Source organism: Ammospiza caudacuta, chromosome 2, assembly GCF_027887145.1.
Source record: "Ammospiza caudacuta isolate bAmmCau1 chromosome 2, bAmmCau1.pri, whole genome shotgun sequence".
Lineage (NCBI taxonomy): Eukaryota > Metazoa > Chordata > Aves > Passeriformes > Passerellidae > Ammospiza > Ammospiza caudacuta.
In genome coordinates this window covers 80,797,733-80,819,795 of record NC_080594.1, presented here as the reverse complement: position 1 = coordinate 80,819,795, position 22,063 = coordinate 80,797,733, and the positions used below count along the sequence as shown (strand labels likewise).

The 22,063-nt window shown below is 40.7% G+C and overlaps 1 protein-coding gene across 9 annotated transcripts in view; it reads right to left on the bottom strand.

The window, feature by feature from the left end:
* Nucleotides 1-3,579: 3,579 nt before the first annotated feature.
* The window catches only part of MBNL2 (muscleblind like splicing regulator 2), a 105,954-nt gene continuing 87,470 nt past the window's right edge, over nucleotides 3,580-22,063 (bottom strand). For 5 of the 9 annotated variants that reach the window (XM_058799998.1, XM_058800001.1, XM_058800002.1 and 2 more), the window contains one exon: nucleotides 3,580-6,509. In XM_058799998.1, coding sequence (XP_058655981.1) covers nucleotides 6,382-6,509 — 128 coding nt within the window. In that variant the 3' untranslated portion in view covers nucleotides 3,580-6,381. Of the gene's footprint in view, nucleotides 6,510-21,607; nucleotides 21,703-22,063 lie in introns of all 9 variants that reach the window. The other 4 variants (XM_058800000.1, XM_058800003.1, XM_058800005.1 and 1 more) reach the window with 1 other exon arrangement.

The following is a 22,063-nucleotide window of genomic DNA, read 5'->3' as shown; positions in this document are numbered from 1 at the left end:
GACCACTTTTTTCCATGTGAGTTCTCTTTCACCTGTAGTTGTTTATGTAGCTTTTCTTTTGAGCCCATCTGGCTTGAGGAAGGACACAAAACAGGACTCTTGCCTTTCATAATCATTTATCTTAAACCTAGAAATGAACGTGCAGGCATTACCAATGCCTGTCCAAAAACAAGCTTGTTATCAAGACTTAGAGAAATTAAAGCAACATAACTAATTTGGTTAGAGTAGGGTACAGTCATTTCACGTGTTAAACAGAGCAATTTATTTGCCTGCAGGGACAGCCCATCCCATTGCAACTGCACTCAGCCTATGTTGTACTGATAACACCACACCTTCATTGGCACAATAACTGAATAATGTCCATGTGGAAGTTAAGCCTGAAGAAATCATATCACATCCTAAAGGGTTACAGTATTTTGTCACTCCTCCCTACAATGTGGTAAGACATAAGAACTGCTTGAATTTCTGTAGTAAATTTTCACGAGTTTCTCAAGAATTTTGTGAACTGCTCTAGCTTTACATCTGTGAGCACAGGAACATGTTAGGTGACATGAAAAAAATTTCTAGGTACCATAGTAGGAGAGAAAAAGCTTAAATATGCAAGCTGAACAGCCTCCGAATACCTACAGAAAAGATCAGGATTTTTAACTATCAGACAATTTCAGTCAATCTCATGATTTTGTGACTTCTGTGCATGATAGGAGTTTTAAAAGCCATCAAAACCATTTTCCTTTGTGAAAACAGGCAGGATTCATTGACTAAACTCATCTAAGGTGTTGTAGAGTATCTGAGACACCTGCATGGGGCTGGCAGACTTAACATACTTATCCAGACCTGTGCTGCTCCATAGCAGCAGCTTTAGGCCAAGTGGGTACTCTGCAGTGTCCCATCTGAGACTCCACAGCTACAGACAGAAATCTGGATCCCACTCTAGCAGTTTTCTAAGTGTGAAAAACTTGCCCACTCACAGTCCTGAGCTGTGCTGTAAGCTACCAACTTCAGAATCTCTGGATGTGTTCCACTGGCATTCAGTGCAGTGGCTACAACCATAACCCAAGGAAGTAAAAGCACTTCCTCCTTCTAGCCCTGTGTGAAAAGGAGAGACAGTCATGGCAAATGCAAACACAGCTCAGCTTCAGCACGGGCAGCACCTGTGTGGCCATCCCTGGGGGCTGTTCCTACAAGGTGAACCTCACACCACTGTGGTCACCCTCGCCACCTCCACATCCTGGCATCTCTTTGGTCTGGTGGCCCTCTGAGGAACCACACAGGCCACACCTTGACTGTTTTGTGACAATTAAGGCTAAGGAAGACAGTCATCAGAATTTGTTTTCCTTAAAAGTAGTATCCAAATCCAGCCCTTTGAAGATGAGAGGAGCAGGGCGTCTTTCCTGTAGTGATTTTCCTAAATCATAAAGCCGAGTGTCTTCCTCACATTGCAAGAAGCCTTAATGGAAATAATGCAACTGCAACCCAGCATTGAGTAAGCAGCTCACACCAATACCTTCCTTTCACATTTCTTAGTATTGCACTTTTCCCCCTGTTACAGCAGAAGGTATTTTCATGTAATTAAACATGTAATTTATTTTTGACAATTTCTATGGTTTTTATAATTACAGAATTAGAAGACTAACACTTTAGAATGAATTTCCATAATTTATCCATTCACAGATAATCAAACTATCTATTGCATACCTTTATGCTTGAATATATTACATACCAGCAATAATGCAACAGCTGAGGTGATTTTGCTCTCACACACACCCACTCCAGCAATAAACATCATCTTGACCCATGCAAAAAAGCCTCCAGAACTGTCAATTATATGACATTAGAAAGGCAGGCTACAGGACAAAAGGCTTGGCTAGAGAACTGATTGCAGGCATAAAGAGCATGGTATGCTCAGATGACCATACGATCAGATGCCAAGGAAGGTGTTCAGCAATTCCAGGCGAGTTATTTTTTTTGGTCCCATGAATTCAAGAAAAAATGTCAGTAGCAGGAGATTCAATGCCTGCACTGTTGAGCAGCCTTGCTCACCAGTCCTTTTATCTATTGTCACCTACAGTACAGAAATGTTGGGTCGCTCCTGCCTGAGCTCTCTTCTGGAGTGAAGCAAGTCTTTTGGAAAGAAAACCCAGTGAACAAGGTTCAACCAGTTTTGGCTTCCTTTGCTGGATACAAACATGCAAAACTATCCCAGCAGTCTCTGATCCCTCAAATGTCGCATCCCCTTTTGTTTCATGCTTTTAATTCCAGTGGATTGCGAGAACATCTCCGTGCTCAGATTACTTCAGATTTTTGAACTGACAACCAAGTAAAACATAGAGAATAAGTCTTATGGCCATGGCTACCCCACGTGGGGCCAGGGGAGGGGCATGGCAAGGGGGAAAACCAAAGGTTTCTGAAGGCTGTTCTCTAGAAGTAACTTGCTCCATTTTGGAAACTCTGATGTTATCTGAAGGGGGGCCGCTCTGCACATGGACACATGCAGACACTGTGGGTTTGCTGTGGCCCCCGAAGGCTCACAGTGTCCATGAGCACTTCTCCAATGCCAAGAAAGTGTCAAAGTTGACAAGAAACAAAGCAGCTTTTAGACAAGAAAAGTGACCCTTCTTGGCAGCTGACAACTGTCCAGGGTGGGGTTTAACATAAGAAAGTGTCAACAGACAGGCTTCCCGCTCCTGAGTCATTAGGAGTTGAATTTTAATCATTTGCTGCTTCTGCTCTACAATGCCCTTGCAGCTCTCTAATGCTCCAGTCCTTCCCTGTCCCTGCAAGTCATCCTATTTCTCCTCTCCATCCCACATACTCATTCTCAGCAGGCTTCTGGCTCAGTATGCCTGTGATACATCCAAATGGACTGGTTGACCTGGTGGTTTTCCTCATCACTTGTGACTTTGGGCTCCTTTCAAAGCAGCCCTGTGCTGATGAAGCGTAGACAACTTTATGACACAAACTCTTCTTGATTCTGCAGGATTGTATTTCCTTTCTTTAAAAGCATTAAAAAAAAAATAAATCAGAGAAGGCAGTGTGAAGTAACCACAGAGCTGCCAGCCAGAGTGTTTAATTTAATCCCTCCTCTGTCACTAGTCTGCCATGCAGTCCCTGCCTGTGGGTACACAGCTCCTCTGTGACTGCTCTCTCCAGAGGAATTAGCAGATAACAGGGATTATCTGTGGCTGTAACACTCTTCAAGATGTAGGAAAGAAAAGATGCAAAAGAGGTGCCACCAAAAATATGCCACAATGGTCAGGCAATTGTGAGCCAGCCCCTGGGATAACCAGTGCCTGGTCTGCACCCCGGCATGCACGGATGGGCGGGAAGGGCTTGGGATGGCTGTTGGAGGCATGTGGTGCAGGAGAAGGGCATGGGCTTCCTCACACAGCATCTGCATGTCCTGCACCTGGGGACCGAACTTAAGGGCTTGTTACCTGAACAAGCAATTAAGGAAAAAATAAAATTAAAGCAATACATACCTTTTAAAGATTCCTATTTTTTGTTACCCCAGGCCCCTCTTCCCAGAGCGCGCCACAAGAAAGGATCACCCCGACTCCACTCTCATTTTAAAATGCTTCTTTTTATTTCAGTGGTTGTACATTGGGTGAATGAATTTAACGTCACAACAGAAATAGAATGGCTATTTAACAGACCACTAGTAATTATATATGCTGGAAAAGAGTGAATGGAGGGGTTTCTTTTAACTGTTACTGAAATATTCATTGTACGTGTCGTCAATTATGCTGGATGAGAGAGGCAAACAAAAAGGTATTTTGGTGAGGTGCTGTATCCTTTGAAGAAAATAAGCACTGAGACATCTCAAGTCACTTGAAACCATGTCCCAGCTACAGTATTTACTGTCTCCGTGTTGGCCCATCTCATGGTTCTTTTAGGGGGTTATATTTCTTGTTGTATTTTTTTAATTAAACAAAGCATTTAAAATTTAATCATTTTCATTAGACTTTTTTTTAAAATATAAACAAAGTTTTGGCAAATAATATTTATACAGAAAAATAGTTTTAGATCTTCCCAAATTTTGAAATAGTCTATAAAATTACTTTATAAATAAATAAAATGCAGAATCTGTTGTACACGTATTTGCACATCTCTGTAATTGCCTCCTTACTGTTAGCATAAGTTTGTACTTGTACAGTTTTCAGGAATATTACAAAGTCATAAAGTCGGAAAGTGGATCTCTTATTAAAAATACATTTTCTCTTTTTGTCTGTCAGTTTATCTGGATGAAAGACCTGATGTATCTGAAGCTTCGTCATCCATGGGCAAAAAATAGTAATATTGGATTAATTGTAAAAAACATAGAATAATAGTAATTTTGAAACATAAAAAGTTCACACAAAATGATGTCTTGAAGAGTTATCTACATAAAATATTTAAACATGGATAATTTACCATTTAGTATTATACAATAAGCTACCCAAATGCCTAAATTAACTATTATAAAAAAATAAAAACAACTTTGACAGATATAGGCAAGTTGCAGTGTCAACTACCTAGTTATAATGACTGAGAAAGTCTACAAATATTAGTGTTTTAATAGTATATAATGGTGATACCTTAACTGCTAAATAACAAGTTAAGATACATTATTTTTCCACAAATTAAACTAATGCAACGTTACAAGCACTATGTTAATTTTACAACCAAATTGTGATTATTTGTTTTTCTTTCGGATGATCAAATCTCCAGCTTTATATATAAATAGATAGTAATTAGACATCGGACAAACAAGATTTAGCCTGGAAAATAATTTCCTAGACAAATAATAATATGGTTAGTGCCTTCAGTCGTTCAGAACAGGCAGTGCTGCCAAAGTTTAAAATAGTTTACAATCAATCTGAAGAGGTTAAGTTAAAATACTGCAATCACTAGTAATGTCCACATAGAAAACTTATGCTGCAAACAATTATACATAATATCCACTTATAACAGCTGTCTTGTTTTTTTAAACAATAATTTAAAAACTATGTCATTTATGTGATACATGTGCAACATATAAAATGTGAAATATGAAATATTTGGTACAATAGTGCTTGAAACAAATCTCAAATCAAACAAATGAAATTTTAATTATACATATATAATTACCTTGTAAATCAACAAAGTATTTAAAAAAGTAAACAACATTAAAATCTGCTTCATCCATATATATGTATGTATGTATATATAACATGTATATAATTGTATTAAAGATATCTTCATACTTTTGTGACATAAAATATGTTTTTAAAGGAAAACAATTAAAAGAACTATTTTTTCTCCACTCTAATCTGGTTACAATCTTATAATCCAATTTAAAAAATGCAAATACAGTAATGATTTATTAAACTGAATCTCATTCTACATTCTTAGTGTTCAGTTAATAGCCTAGATTAAAGTCACCTATGAAGTCTCAGTGACTCAACTGAATTTTAATTAAATTAGAGTATCATACAATCTCTTAATCTACAGCTTTTTTTTTGCCTTTTCTTTTGTTAGTTTGGTCTTGGTTTTTTTTGTTTTGTTTGATTTTACACTTGTAGAAATTACTTCTTAACAGCTTGGATCTTTTTGGTAACCTGACTATGAGTTTCAAAGATTATTCACGTCCGATGAGATTTGACTGTTGGCATCAGGCTCACTTTCATCAAGTCTGATGTGACAAAATTTAGGCACTTCTGCAAAGTCTATTTTAAAAACATTATAAATATACTCGTAAAATAATATTCTCAAGACTTTGTTCTTTTGGGGATTGAAAGGGGTATGAAGTTCATACTGTGCAAAATTTTTAAAATTTTCTTCTGCTATTCTGCTATGATTCAAATGCAACTTCTCCATACAAGTCAAACACCAACCATGTGCATCTAAAGACTTTGTGCTTTACTTTGGACTTCTGGCTAAAAATATCAGATTGGCAGGATGATGTGCAGGACACCGGGCTGCGTTTCATCTCTTCTGTCTTGGAATCAACTCACCAAGGGAGCAAAACCAAGATTTTTTTTTTTAACTGAGAAGAAAACCCCGAATCATAGTTTGGGTGAAAATTAAACCTGCAACTGGGGAAAGTTTTTAGTCAATGCAATTCAATTATTGCTGAGCTCGAAAGATTCATAAACATGGAATCTCACGAGACGAACTGATCTGGACCATTTTCGTTAGGTGTAGTTATGGAGAAACGACAATATTTGCAATAATTAAACTATGCTTAGAAAACCTTTAAAACTAAATGTTATCCTTTATGTCTTGAAACATCACAGCTGGTATCAGGTAGTTAACTATTTTAGGTTGGAGTATAGTAAGCATACCATATTTAATATTCATATATGACATAGCAGCACTAGCTTTTTTGAGTTTTTGATTTGTCCATAAGAACAAATTCTTGACTTAGCATGCAGTTTGTGGCAACTCTAGAGAGGAGGAGACGGGGTAGTATGTACAGTAGCCGTGCTTGGCTGTCCGCAGGGAGGCTTCGTGACACTCCGTCCCGCTCCTGCCGGCTATTTCAGGATTATCTGTGGAGAGAAAGGGAAAGCGTGATCGCGCTTTTAGGTGACGCGGGGACAGCAGTGCACCCAACTGGCCTGTGCTGGCCTAACTGGGCTCAGGCACAGCTCACACAGGACAGCGTCCCGTGTGGGACAGTGTGCCGTGCAGGAAAACGTCCCCTGTGGGACAGCGTCCCGTGTGGGACAGTGCCCCGTGTGGGACAGTGCCCTGTGTGGGACAGTGCCCTGTGTAGGACAGCGTCCCGTGTGGGACAGTGCCCTGTGTGGGAAAATGTCCCCTGTGGGACAGTGTCCCGTGTGGGACAGCGTCCCATGTGGGAAAACATCTCCTGCGGGACAGCATCCCATGTGGGAAAACGTGCCCTGTGGGACAGTGTCCAGTGTCCTCAGGCTGCCTGTGAGGCGTTTGTGTCTCACACACCCGGTGTCATCCCCTGCACGCGTGTGAGAACACGCAGAGGGGGTGCTTTATGTGTCAGAATCCTGGAGGGCAGTGCTGCACCCAGGGCCTGGCCATAGGTGGGTGTGCACTCTCAGTGCCCTGCCCATCAGTGGAGGTGGAAGCCCTGCACCTCCCAGAGAAGCTCAAAGTGCATCTGCACCCGGGGCCATTCTCACCTCCACTGTGCTCCCAGAAAGTCAGGAATGACCAGGGGAAACAGTGGAGGCAGGGCTCCTTGCCACTAACAAGCAAAAAGATGTACTGGCCTGGGTGTTTTCATGAAGCAAAAGTGTCTTTTCAATGCACTTCTAGCATTGCTAGCATGCTTATTCTGTAAAAAATTTAACTGCAGATCAGTGAACTTGAGAGGTTTTATCACGCTTCCTTATGGCAAGGATTCCAGGGGGAATACTATAGTGGTACCTCTGTGCACCTAACTAGTCACTAACCTTGCTGCTTTACCTTCATGGTGTCTCAAATGGAGGGTGAAAAAATCATTTTACAGGTGTATTTTACTTGTGCTTCCAATATTGCAAAGGTTAAATGCACAGTGTGCTCAGCAACCAACTCCACCTGCGCACAGTATTGGAAAATGGTTCAGATTCCCATCACCTGCCTGAAATGGCTGTCAGTGAAAGTGATATCAAAAGGCAGAAGTTTGATATTTTATCACACCATTGCTATCCTGTGCTCCAGACTTAAGCACAAGTCAAGGAATTAAGAATGTATTGCCTGCTCTTCCTGCTTCATTTGGCATGTGGCATATTTTTAGCTGTATCTGCAGGTGGCATGCAAGATAGTCATGACAGCACTTGGACCTACTTGTGTATTATGAAGCTAGACCACTGCTTTATGCAATATTTATATTAAAAAGGGGGAAAAAAGTGTTTGGAAAGTAACTTAAGCAACATACTACCTCTGACATACACACCACCAAAAAGAAACACACTTGGCTCTGCGTGGCAGGCGCTCGTCCCAGTCCCCTGCCCAGCATCCCACTGCTCCTCACAGCTTCACTGCCTCTCTCCCTGTACACAAGCACCATCTCCCTGACCCCAGTGACCTTGCCAGCAAGCCAAAAAGCCATATTTGATTGCCATCAGCTCTGGAAATCTGGTGACACGTGAGGCCCCATTGTAATGACACTGTACAAACACCTGCTGCTCCAAACGACTTAACATCTAAATACATCATGCACACAACAAGGACATATATTTTTAATGAACTTCCACCCATTGTGAGTTTGTTAGCTTATCGCCTATCTTCTGTTTCCTTTTGAAATAACAAAGAAATACCTTTGCTCAAATAATAAAGCCCTGTCTGTGATAATCCTGGTCCAGCTCCAGCACAGTGATTTGACAATACGTATAAAGAACACAGCCATGCTGAAAATAAGAAATGACCAAGATTTTCAGCACTAGTATTTTTAGCATGTTACAACCCAACATTAATGTAATTAATAAAGCAGCTTTAGCTACACTGGGTTAGCCATAATCACACAAGTGTATTTAAAAGATCCTAAGGTCTCATTTAATAGGACATAACCTGAAACTTACTCAGTAAGTTTCTTACTCAGTAAAATCTCAGAATTTCAGCACTGCAGCTGACTACATCATCTGCCAACTCTTGAGGGGATAAACTTGAATTTCCTATAGCTTTTTTTCTTGAGTACAGGGAGACAGGTAACCTCCTTCTGCCAAGATTACTTTGGTCAAACAGTCCCACAAGACCGGTGTTCACAGTTCCCCCAAAATGTGTGACAGAGAAGGCAGAGGGCCTAATCTCAGGCTGCTTCTCAGGAAAATGGTAGGACTGGAACTGTGATTAACCCAAGTGCCTCTCATCCTGCTGTGGACCATCCAGGCAGGACAGAGGGGTTCTGGGCGATGTGGAAGAGCAGAGACCCCTTCTCTTCCCTGCCCTGGTGAGTGGCAAAGCCCAAGGTAAGGACTTCACTGCTGTGTCCCTATTCCTGCCTTTTCTCTCCTCCTGTCACAACTCAGGAAAACAGCGAAGACAATGTGAGCACTTTCTTTTCTGGGCAAGCATGTCCTGTTTATGGGTTGCAGGTGCCAGAGGAGCAGCTGGAGCTGTCACTGCCATGCCTCCCCTGCTGCCAGTGGCTGTGGAGCTGGCTTGCTCCCACCGCATCATCCTCGATGTGCCGCCCCTTGTACAAGGGCCGTAACTAGGGCATGCTGCACCCAGCTATTTCTAGTACACGTAGGAGTCCTCCTAGGAAAAAACCCTCAAGTGTCTCCTTCAGAACAAGCTTCTCCAGTGCAGCATCACAGAACTGAGGAGCTACATTTCTTTTTTAACCTTAGCCACAAAGTGTAAAACGTCTCCCGTAGTCTTTAATTGCATGTTCACACCCTATTTCTCAAAAGATATCACAACTCTGCCACAGCTACATACACAGGCATCAGCTTCTGCCACTGTTTTTTTTTCGCTGTGTCTGACAGAGAAACATGAAATGCTAAACTACTTTACATGGAAAACACACTGTGAACCTGTCCTGTTTAATCTACAAATGAAGTAATAAACTGTGATGGAAGGCAGAGGTTATCTAAGTCTGCATCGCTGCTAATTGCTCCATCACTTGCATGCTGAAAAAGGAGAAGCTGTACTGGAGAAGGAACATCCCTGCAAACACTTTCTACAGAGTCTGCACTCCCTTGTTACTTGTAAATAGGTCCAGCCACCTTCATGTTCACTACTCATTGAAGAATCTCAAATGCACATATATATGACTTGTCATATTTGCTCTGGTACTATTATAACATTATACTTCACAGCAACAGGATGCAATGTCATGACACTTTTACTACAGTATATATAAGAAAAAACCCTGAAAAACAAGACTATAAAAAGACAGGTCAAGCATGGGAATGCATTTTCTCCTGCTCTGAATGGTTAAGAACCACAGGTGTGGATACAGACACGCCAGAAAACACACCTTCTGCTGCTGCAGTAAAAGATCTAATAAGAAGACTAATTCCAGCATAAGCAAAATGGCTGGGCACTTAGAGCCTTGCATAGTACTTCACAGAAGATTTAATAACAGAAAAGAGCATTTTTTTGAGGTAATCACAGACAAAGGTACCCTCTCCATCATCTTCTTTCTTGGCATATGTTTGAAGTGGCAGAAAGCTGTCTACCCTTTAGATTAAAATCATTCACACTGTGCCAATGACAGTTAACAGACCTCACTGAAACTAGTAACACAAGTGAAACTAAATTTCTGCAAACTACTTTCTAAACTCACTACTCAAAATTTTCCAGCTCTTTAGATGTGACATTTTCAGCTCCTAAATGTCAAGACTTTCTCTCCTACCAGTGCATGCCTCTCTATGACCTTTACCTTCAGGACTTCTGAGTGATCATAGTGGTCATTAAGCCCCTTGTGCAACACAGAACATCCCAAAATTCAGGGCTGCTCATAAGGGTGGTACAGTTCTGCAGTGTCATCCAGGGGAATGACAACCAAGAGAGATATTACTGACAATGGTTTCAGCTTCTCACCAACTACCAGTGCAGATAAATCGATTTGGGAGTTCCCCAGACCTGGCAAAGGTGGCTGTGATCAGTCATTGTCTCAAGACTCAAAAAGTAATATTGAAAGTCTTTTTAAATTGAAGTAGAAATTCCATTTTTGTGAACTCTTTTCTGACACCTAGGTTACTGCTTTACTTGATACAGTTCATAGAATTGACCAAATTACAGAGAATCATGACTAGGTTCTAGGAATTACAAGAACGCTGTTTGGCTTGAGATTTTCTGTTTTGAAGCTACAATTCACAAAGCCTCTTTATAGTCTCTGACTTAAATGCATTTTCCAGTTCCAGATTTATTATACAATGATGAATACAGAAAATTTACCATTCTGCATGAATTCAGTGTACATGAACTCTTGTTCAACTAAAGACCTGTCACAGTGGATCAGCTGGAAAACATGACTTTGCATCTAACACTGACATGTTTCTTTTTCAGAAGTTTTGAATTATTACTCCAAAATACACTGTGCTTTATAAGCCCTAATATATTTTAAGAAGATGTTAAGACTGTATTTGATCTTTACACTACAAAGCACTTACCCCTCCAAAAATTAACTCAGACATAGCAAACATTCTGGTCTGCCCAGCCTTCCATTTTGAAAGCAATGTAGTAACAGGAGTTTCTTGTAAACAGGATTTATCTCAGAGCATTTCAGACACGAATGTCTCAGCCAGTCACCCATTTTATATCTTCCTAGGCTACCTCAGGCAACTTATTTTAGCATGAGACAGATTATCAACTCGTGATGCTTTTTTGCCCTCCATCAAATGAGAGTCTGTGGTGAACAGCTTGCACCAAGGTATTTAACTTCTGAACACCTGGGTCAGGATAGATGAACCTTTCCACAGTGACATTTTCTGTTTGCATGTTTTTCACACGAGTAGCAGACTGGTCAGATATAGCTGGGGTATACATTAAAAATGACAGATATTTTCAGACAGCTGGCTCATATCAGGCTGTCTCATAACTTCTCCCTCTTTCTAAAAATAAAAGCAACACCAAGTATTTCTTCCTTATGACAAGGAACCCAAGACTATTTCTATTTCCCCATGCCTTTGGGAAATGACTCCATGTCTTTATTTTTCATTTTCTCTTAGAATGTTCTCTTGTGGTATGTGTCTTGTTCCTTTTCTTCAAAATACTTCTACAACTTTTATTTTTTCTTTTCTTTTTTTTTTTAATTAGTAGTGGAAAAAGAAAAGTAAATGCTCAGACACTTACTGAAAGTAATCCCTATTGTATCAGTTATGCCTGGTCTTATTTAATTTTTACATAGCCTTATAGATGGACTTTTCCCCCTCCTTTCCCCCACAAATTCTGCATCAGCACCTCCATGGAGCACCATCCCAAACATTCTATTTGCCCACACCAGGGGTCCCACCAACACTGTCCCATGGAATGGGTTTTGTCCCTGTCTCAACCACTGACAGATGAGCCAGCTCCAACTCTTGCTTGCATTAAATGCAGCCTGGACTTTTCCTTTGCTACTCTTTCTCCCCTGAAACCTTGTTCTCATTTCCAGCATATCATCATTTAATGGATATGTGCTTTGTTTTATTCACTAACCATGGTCCTCTCTTCAATCCAGGGCTGAAGGAGGGTATTCTCTTATTGCTTTTCCATTAATACAGTTCAGCCCCAATATATTTGTCTACTTTGTTCATCAATAAGATGACCTCTGATTTGTACACAGCAAGTGAGATGTCCGGGCCACAGACGGCTGCCTGCCCATACAGGGTCTAATATGGGGGCATCAGGTGTTTCCTGAGGGATGGAGGTCCTTTTTCCTTGGCTTTCTCATAGGCCATTCCCTCACATGGTAATTCTGGTGCTCTGTGCCATCCTCTCTTTTCTTCCCTAAATTTGAGTGTGCACAGTTTTGCCTGTCCCATATGTTAATGACATGCCTCTGGAAATGGCTGAGGGTCAGATGTCCATGCTGAAGTGGACACATCTGCTTGCACATTTTCATTCCATCAGGCACAAGCTGTTGGCCATTAGAGTGTCATAAAGCTGACAGAGACCTTGTCTGAATCCAGCTCTTCATGATGAGCTAAAAAAAAAAATTCAAGGCAATTATGGGATCCCAAAGGGTTCAAGGTCTCAGCCAGCACCATTTTTCTCTTTTAATTGTCACAAGGTCCTGAGAGAAGAGACCAAAGCCACTTGTGCTGCCAACTCCTTAGCTTGCTTATGAGCTTCAATAGGTATTTACTCAAGTAATAATGTACAATATTTAAGTTCAACTTAATAAGTATTTACTCACTCTGGAGAAACAGAGCATTACTTGGTTTAGAAATGAAAGCAATCTGGCTTTATTTATTCTTCTTTAAAGTAATAAATAATGCAGTGCTAAAAATTGATCATAACATACGCTAATATATTCTACCAAAATCTATTTTTAACTCATTGCAGAGGCAGCAGACAGACTATATAGAAGTGAGAAAACCACTGCTGTAGTATTTTAGGAGCACCCATGCAGTGACTGTTTTGGATAGCCACTCAATTTTACCTCCTAGCAGGTCCAAGCTACTGCAATAATCTGTATTTTTCATTTCCTACTTTTAGGTCATTTTCCTCCTCTTCTTGAATTTTAGAAACTACCAGAATAGGCTTGCCCAGAGAAACTGAGAGCACAAATGAGTGACAGTCAAGCACAAGTTGTGCATTATCTGTGGAAGTGCCCATATTTCTCTTGCAGGGGTGTTACTTCTCCACCCCAACATCCTCACTTAGCCTTTTTTTTAACAAAACCTGCGTTGCACTTTCCTTTTAGACACCAAGCATGCCCACACTATGCAACATGAGGCTGCCAATACACATACAGCATCCTTTTCAGGCAAACGCACCACTGCAAACAGAGCACAGCTGGCATGTCTGAAGTTATCACCACTCTGAAACTCCTCCTCTCCCAAAACCTGGCACTCCAGTTCAGACTCCCTTCTGAGAGCAAGAGACAACATCCAGAACTAAACTTGAACACAGGAAAGGACCAAATTTATGTTGATCAAGGTTACTCATAAGACCTTGAATTGGTTTTATAAAACTCACTATACTCATAACTTCTCTGAGGAAGCCTTAACCTTCCTGACTTTTGACTACTTACCACTTCCTTAATTTTCTTCTTATCTGATTACTCTCACATAAACAGCCAAGCATACCAGTGTGAGCCATGGCAGGTAACACTGCACCAAAAATGAAGTCAGGCAACTCAGCAAAGTTTTGTATCCAGCTGAAAGTCACAACAGATACAAATAACAAAACTAAATATATAGATGTTTCCAGTGCAGCCTCCTGCACATTCAAAGCCAAAGACTGGCATTTCTAGTAGGCAATAAATCATACACCAAGATAAAAATATGATGTTCGCTTAATTCAAGGGAAAGTACTTGGAGCACCTAGAGATGTCCAGATGCAATTATTTTAAAAGACAGGATCCCAGACAAGTACATCTGGAGCTCCACACTGCTCTGTGTTGTTAAAATTTCATGATGGAAAAACCCAGACTCACATGGAGCTGTGTGTATAAACCACGAAACAAACTCATTTTCCCCCAAATGCCTACAAAATTGGTGGACCTCAGAAAAAATTTTCTATGTTTAAATAATAAATATATGCCCCAAAAGACTTTTACTCCACTTGTCAAAGTATCAGTTGTTGAATAATTGAATGCAAGAACATAAAAAGAGATTATCATATCAAACATCAACATTTTTTCTTTAAATTTCTGTAACAGGGAAGGGAAATCTGTTTTGGTTTTTGTTATATAAAGAATGAAGCCTTTGCTTACTGCTGATGTTGTGTGACACTGCCATCTAGCAGGATACCAGAGGAAGTCAGGTTTTAGTCCTATACAGGAGAGAGGGGTATGATGGGAGAATTTCTAAAAAAAACCCAAAACAGAGCTGAGATTTTTCCATTTCTTCCCCACTGGCTTCTTGTATATGGACATGCAATCTAAAGTTCTATATACAAGCCTGCTGGAACTTTTTATAATCTACAAAGAAACAACATGCTATGTTAAGAGGCCAAAAAAAATTATTAAAACAAAGACTCAGTAAAGTTTGCATGAAACTAAAATAGAGTTCCATTGTGTTTTCCAGGGTAATATTTTAGTTTTGCTTCTCTCCTGCCTTAGAAAATAGTTTTGCCACTTATTTTGTACCATCAGTTGCTTCAAGGCAGTTCAAAAGATGCTTTCTTGACACTGTTCAAGATTTGCTGTGGGCTTTAATATTGGAAACTCTCACTTCTTGAGTCTGTGAGACCCAGCTACTTACCTGTGTCAGACGAAATAACTTGAGTGAGATGAGGTTTGTGATTCTTGTGTGTCTAGCATGGAAGAAGCAGCAAGCAGTTTATTTGCCCTTCCTACTATGATAAACTATTGCTATTTAAATATCTTCTCTAGAGAAATGATTCAAGGGTCACTTAGGTTTGTTTTTCCAGCCTGGTGCAGGTACAAAGCAATATGGTCAATCCTTAGATGGGCTCGCTAGATGCCCAGCACTGTTCTCCTCTGAGCTGGCTCTCTGGAAGTATTCCCTCTGATGATGTGTCTGAGGATGGAACCTGTTCCTCTGTCTCCTTTTCTGGACTTTTCCAAGTCAGATTCAAATCACTCTTTCTGTTGTTGGAACGGAATTTTCGATAGGAGCATTTAACTTGGAACTTTAGGGAACTTTTAGACCAAAACTTTCAGTCAGAAAAAAACCTAAAACAAAACTAAAATGATTTAGATACTCACTATTCCCAGAAGAAGTGCTTTCTTACCTGTTCCCTCATTCCCTCAGAAACTGCAATTAAAGGTTTTCTATGAATTTCGCATAGGGTCTTATTTATAATGTTCTTGTATACTGGCATTAAGGATGTAAATAACATTTGTTTCAACTTCCCACCTTCTTTCTCAAAAGCTTGCTTTTAAACAACCACAAAAATAGTCAATTTCCTACTATTTACCAGATTTTTCAATTCATTTTCTCAGCATATTGCGACTTTTCAGGTTTCCATGAGGAAGAAAGGGAACGTGAGGCAGTAAAAGCCTTGTCAGCAGTGCCATGGGCAGCTCTCTGCCCTGCCAGACAGCCTCCTGGGTTACAGAGCAATGGAGAGGAAGCCCTGCTGGGGACACCAAGGAATATTTGCACAAGGGAGCATCTGGCATGTCTGCTTTGTGCAGAAGGGGAGATCACCTCCAGTCAGTGCCCCTTCAGACGTTCTGGTCTGAGGAGAACCTGCCTCCCTTGGGAGTGCTGCTGCCTTTGCAGGCACCTTGGCAAGGACAGGTGCTCTGTTGCTGCATGTCCCAGCTCTGCTCCCTCCTGACAAAGCCACCACACATGGCATCCCAAATCCCAAAAGCTTGGCATGTTTGTATTTTACACTATGTTAACTAGTTTTTGAATTCTGGGGCAAATATTTTAATTGTCTTTTTGTTTGCGACACTCAAAACATAACTATTTTTATTTTTGCTTCATTGTATTCTAACAGATTTTGACAGAACTGAAGGCTACTGAATGATTTCATAATTAATATCTGCATAATTGCCACCTAATTCAGTGCAAATGCTGATGCATAATTTAAAGCAGCTGTGCCAGATAATCACAAGCCTTACCATGAGACAGCCTGTTGATCTTTTATTTCTTTTTAGACACAGGCTCTAAGTATTTAATTTTTCTTTTGGATATGCTTTTTACTATTTCCTTCTTGATAAAAGGTCATATAACCAGTAGAATAATGTCACGAAATAACGTCTTTGAGCAGCATTCTCTATTATGCTATTTTTATACTATCAGTCTCTGCCCATTTTCATCGGTACAAAAAATAAAGCCATGAATTGTTCTGAACTGATGTGATGTGAGCAAGACTCACATTGCTTGGAATTTGGTATATGTCCTCTAATAACCAGGAGCTATGGAAACACTCACTGAACCTGAGGACACAGATTAGGACACAGGAATGCTGGTGTCTTAACCCCCTGCCACCCTCACTGAGGTGACACAACCCAGTCAGTAAGCCAGCACAGCCTGGAGATCCCTTCATGTGCTCACCAAGTGCAGGCTTGGGCCATGTGCTCACCAGGGGTTGACACCACTTGGGCTAAGGGCTAATGTCTCCTGCCTGTCATCCCACTGCCAGTTCAGAAGTAGGTGTGCAAATTTGTCTGCAGGTCCTGTGTTGCATTTGCCAAGCTTGTGAAAATATCTTGGGTAATGCAGACTTCCAAGGTTATCTTGGGACAATCTCAAACATCACCAGACACATGTTTAGGCAACTGAACCAAGCCCTGTGAGACTTTTGAAGGACAAGCCAGGCTACTCTCCAGATTTCATCTGACTGGGCTGATAAACTTCACTGTCTACAATGGGTCCTTAAACTTGTATCTTGCATGTAGACACCCATACTTAGACACCAACACTTAAGTGTCTTAATTTTGGGCTGAGTTCTAACCTTCTAATCCTTGTAGGACTCACCAAGATAAATAGATATAAATGGAACAGTAGTGAGGCTTTCTAATTTAGAAATTTAAAGCCCCCACAAGGAGTTGTTTGCCATTACTTAAAACTGAACTTCAGCCCCAAAAGTCAGAATAACATCTCTCTCAAATAATGTCAGGATAAACCATCCTCTGTTAAATTACGTTTGGTGTGCAGGGTGGAGGAAGTCACATTTGACTGCATTTCCATTAATAGAAACATCCTTATCTCCAAATAGGCTCCATCTAATCTTTCCCCAAGTTTCTAATCCTGTATTTTCTCATAAAGTAAACAGCAAAACAAGAAGAGGAAAAAACCTTCCAAAATAATTTTCTTTAAGATCTATGACTTTTATATCATCCTGAAATTGCAGCACTGTACATTCTTAGCCTAAAAAACAGTCAGTAAATATTGCTCTTCACCTCTACAACCCCCTGAAAGGAGGTGGTACCAAGGTGGGGATTGGTTTTTCTCCCAAGTAACAAATGATAGGATGAGAGAAAATCACCTCAAGCTGTACCAGGGGAGGTTTAGATTGGATATTAGGCAACATTTCTTCATGGAAAGTGTTGTCAAGCACTGAAACTGTGCCCAAAGCAGTCACCATCCCTGGAGATTTTTAAAAGACTGCTGCACTTAGGGGCACGGTTTAGTGGTGAACTTGGCAGTCCTGGGTTAACAGCTGAACTCAATGATCTTAGAGTTTTTTTCCAAGCTAAATGATTCTGTGAGTCTACCTGTGAGTGAAGCTCAGCAGGTAACAGTTTCCTTGCTTGCTTGAGTATTGCTAGCCCATTAGCTGAAGGAGTAACAAAAGCTTTGTTAAAGATCTCTGAAGGACATATTTACACACAAAGACTGTATTAATATTTTAAGCAGGACATCCTCCGTATCTCTGTCCACATGCATGCACTAGAGGGAGCTAGGACCAAACCTCTGTATTCACATTCTAACGCTGCTTCTCACCATCATTTCACACAGTTTCAAACTTTGCTCCAAGAAAACGCTGTCAGCATCTCCAAACAACTGAACTGAAAGTTCATCAAGCATCTGCTGCTGAATTGGGGTTAAGCAGCTGAGGCTTCAAGCCACATCCTATCAGGAATGGCTGGAGCAATTGTGAACAGCAGAGGAAGGAAAAGGGGAATGGCCTTTTACCTCTGACCAGTCATGCTCTTGGATGGACATGTACCTTTCCAGCCAGCTTTCACTGGAAAGCTGAAGTCCCCTCCCCTCCATTCCCTCTCACCACAGCCTGGCAGCTGCAGTAAGTGGGGCATTTTGCAGCATCCTGTTTGCATTGCATTGCACCAAAGCAATTCTCTTCCTCTCTGAACTACACTGCAAGAAAATTATTTTTAAAACCTAACTTTTGTAAGTCAGAAAAAGCAAGGGATGCCAAATTTTTCATATGTTCTTAACTGGTGTCACCCTGCACAGATGTACACAGTACATTCAGCCTTTAAGTCTACATAATCTTTTCACGTGCATCGTGCCACACATTGAACACACAATGCCCAGAGCTGCTGGCCAAGCATCACTGACAGTGTGTGCCCATGCAGGTGTACTTTGAGCTCTTACTCATGTTATTTTCTGAAAGAAAGGATGTACAGAAGACATGAGACACAGTGACTTATTTTTTCTAAACAGACACTGACAGCACATACTAAATAATTTACTGGACCCAATGGAGTTACTGTGTTTTATTAGCCATCAGCTGAGACTCCATAACTTTTGGGATGTTGACTTTTCCCTTCCACTTGTGCTTCAAAGACACTGGGATGATCACACTCAGTCCCAGGAAGACCCGCAATCTTTCCCCAGGTCAGAATACTAAACCAAATGATATTAAGATAAATTATTAAGCCCTGCTGAAACTTTCTTTTCATGCCCAGAATTGAGAAGAAGCTGTGGGAGATGAAATGGAACAAGCTGAAGGCTGCAGGTTGTAAAAAAAAACTATGGTAGAGACACTGGAGAGAGGAAACTGTACGTCACAGATATGTAAAGCAGCGTGGTACAGACTAGTAAAGGAAATTTTATCTGGTTGGGAATAAAAAAGTCCTTTTCTGAAATACTCAGGAGAGTTTAAACCCATACAACAGGACACAAAGAATGCTATGACCATGAACAAAGTAATGCTAATTACCAAGTTAATATCCTGCTCCTACTATGTTTCTTGGGCTAAAGAAATACTGAGAATTTGAGCCACAGAGTTACTGTGGGGCTTTCCCAGCATTGTAGCTTTGTCTCCAATCTTAGGATGTTATAAATAAACAGAAAACTTGGAGTTTTCATTCTCTTATAAAGAAGAATGAAATCCTACTGCTTTCTCTACTTTGAAATACATGGTTTTTTAACAGTAGCTTTTAAAGACTTAAAATGACTAAAACAAAGAGAGGAGAGAGAAAAAAGAAGACTGTGATGGCACAAGCTACAGAAACCAATAAGCTCCTGAGGTGGGACTAATCTCCTCCATGTGGAGTGGTGCAGAGCTTTGGTAGCACACCTACACTCATTCTACAGGCAAGGGACAGAGACAAGACTCTCCAGGACAACTTTCCCTGTCCTAACACAGACTTCCAGAAAAGCAGATGATCTAGATGCCAGACTTACAAATGGCTGAAGTTAAACAAGTGAAAACCCATCCTCCTGTTAAACCATGCATTAATTTCAGCATGGAATTGTATGTATACACACACACACACACACATATGCAACTAGATTAATACAGACACTTTCTACAATTCCTGTTAAATTTAAAATGCTATAATCCTCCAATGCAAACAAAATCTGCACTGGGAAAGAAGGGGCTCTGCCTGCCATCCTGATGGATGAGGAAGAGCATTAAGGCACACCTTTGTCTTCTCAGGGGCACTAGTTACTTGCATGAAAGTGTTCCCATTAACTTAAAAAAACCCACCTGCCTACTGGTCCTTTTGTAGGCATCCATGTATTTATTCTACCTTCAGCCCAGTCAGCCCCTCTGGCACTCAGGGGTGCAGGTGGTGGAGCTGCCCCAGCTGCACTCCTGGGCTGGAGAGGGTCCCTGGCTCAACCTCTCCCCAAACCATCCCATTTTCTCTTAGCCCCTTAGCATCTTCAAGTCCCTCTGTCACCACTTTGAGATCATAAAACTACACTGGATACCACCAAACAATTTTCTGCTGTAGATACTGTTCTGGGAAGAACTGTGTAATGCACATTTTGCCTGCTGCACTTTCATCCCTAACCCCAGCATTTTTCACAAGCTAGCTCTCAGAAAAGTAAGCACAAAACCACAATTTTCTTTTGATGAAAATGCTAGAAGCAAAAACATCTCAATGTTGGCAAATGAACCTTAAAAAAACCCAAAGAAAATGGACTGGTTTGTATTTCTTTAAGAAAGTAGGATGTATTTCAGAGGTAGTATATTTTTCCTAAATTATTAAAAATAAACTCTTGCAGCAAGTTGTATTTTTCCATGAGATACCTCAATAGTTTTGGGAATGCCAGTAAAAAAAAAATAAACCTGTTAGTATATCATTATTAAACAAAACACTTTCACATATTTCTTTCTAAGCCCTTGGTAAGTGGAGGGGAAGGAACCAACAGGACAGCATTTCTACTGGGTCTGCGACAGCTTGTCATTCTGTCCAGGAGCAACACAAGCAAAGATGATGGGGACATAGCCCTTTGGTTTCTTCTGAGCAAATCTGCTTGTTTGCTTTTCCATCTGACCTCTCAGAACCTGAGGGGAACACATCTCAGGTGGAAGTGCCTGAGCATGGTCCCAGAGCATGGGAAAAGCCAGAGTGATCCAAGAGCTGTGCAAACTCCTCTCTTGGCACATCAGGGTGGGAACCACCCCAACAGAGGAGTCAAAGCTACACACCCAGGGCTGCAATAGATATGTCTTCCCTGGGACTTAGGTCCTACAGGACCCAGCCAAAATGAAAACTGCCATTAACGTAAACTGCAGTAGAAGAGGAGAAAGTATCATCTTTCCTAGCCTACCTCAGACAACAATCCTTGGGATTCTTTTTATCAGCGTTCTTCCTTAGGGAAATGTAAATTCCCAGGTTAAAGACACACTTTCAAATATAAAGCAGGCATAGTCATAAATATGTTCATTGCTGTTTTGATCACTAGTATTTACACAAAACATTCACATTTTTTTCCAGCTGCCTTGTCCTGCTTGTGATTTTTTGACAGCTTCCATGCTTACAAATTAGTCACTTCCACACCTCATGGAGATAGCTACATTAACACACCTGAATGTTTGAAACCTGTGATGATCTTCCTTTTGAACTTAGGAGTTAATAATAGACTTTTGTAAGTAGTCCAGTGCTACGGTGATTCTAACTCCAGCTGGGTTAATCACACAATAATTAGGTACAAACATCGCAACACAAAACACAGCTACATCATTATTTGCAACAAATGTTAACTCTAAATAAGTGCAACCTGTCCCACAAACACTTGCTATAAACGACTTAAAAATAAAAGTAAAATTTGATGGGGTAAACACAGAAATAAAAAAAAAATTCTCTGTGAGAATTTTTTTTGTTTAAAAAAAATAAAATAAAAATCTCAGCACTCATTTAGAGTTCAGGATCTTGTGAAAGAAAGCTTTAAAAGGAGCAAACCTGATTTGCTGTGGCTGTTGCGGCGAAGGGAACACTTGTTGCAGGAGTTGTTGCTGCAGAGACAGTGGCGGCCGTAGCGTTGTGCATCATGGGTACTTTCAGGAGGGGAACCATGGAAGCAATGAACAGGAGGGTGCAGCATTATGGTAAGAGAAGTGGTATTTTTGGCATGGTGAATATCAAGAGCGGCAAGCCATCGTCATGGGTTAAACCGGCAGATGGCATGCAATCACAGTGCAAAGCGAGAAAGCGTGGCGGAGAAATAAAAAAAAAGGGAAAATAGCTTATTACAAGTACAATTAAAGGAAGGTTGTCAACACAATCGGCGATTCCCAGAAAAAAACGAGTGAGGACCACTGAAAATGCAAGTGCTGTCTCTAAGAAGAAGATTACTTGTGCAAATGAGGCCTTTACCAAAATAGCCCATTACCTGCGGATTGTTACATGTGTAATTTG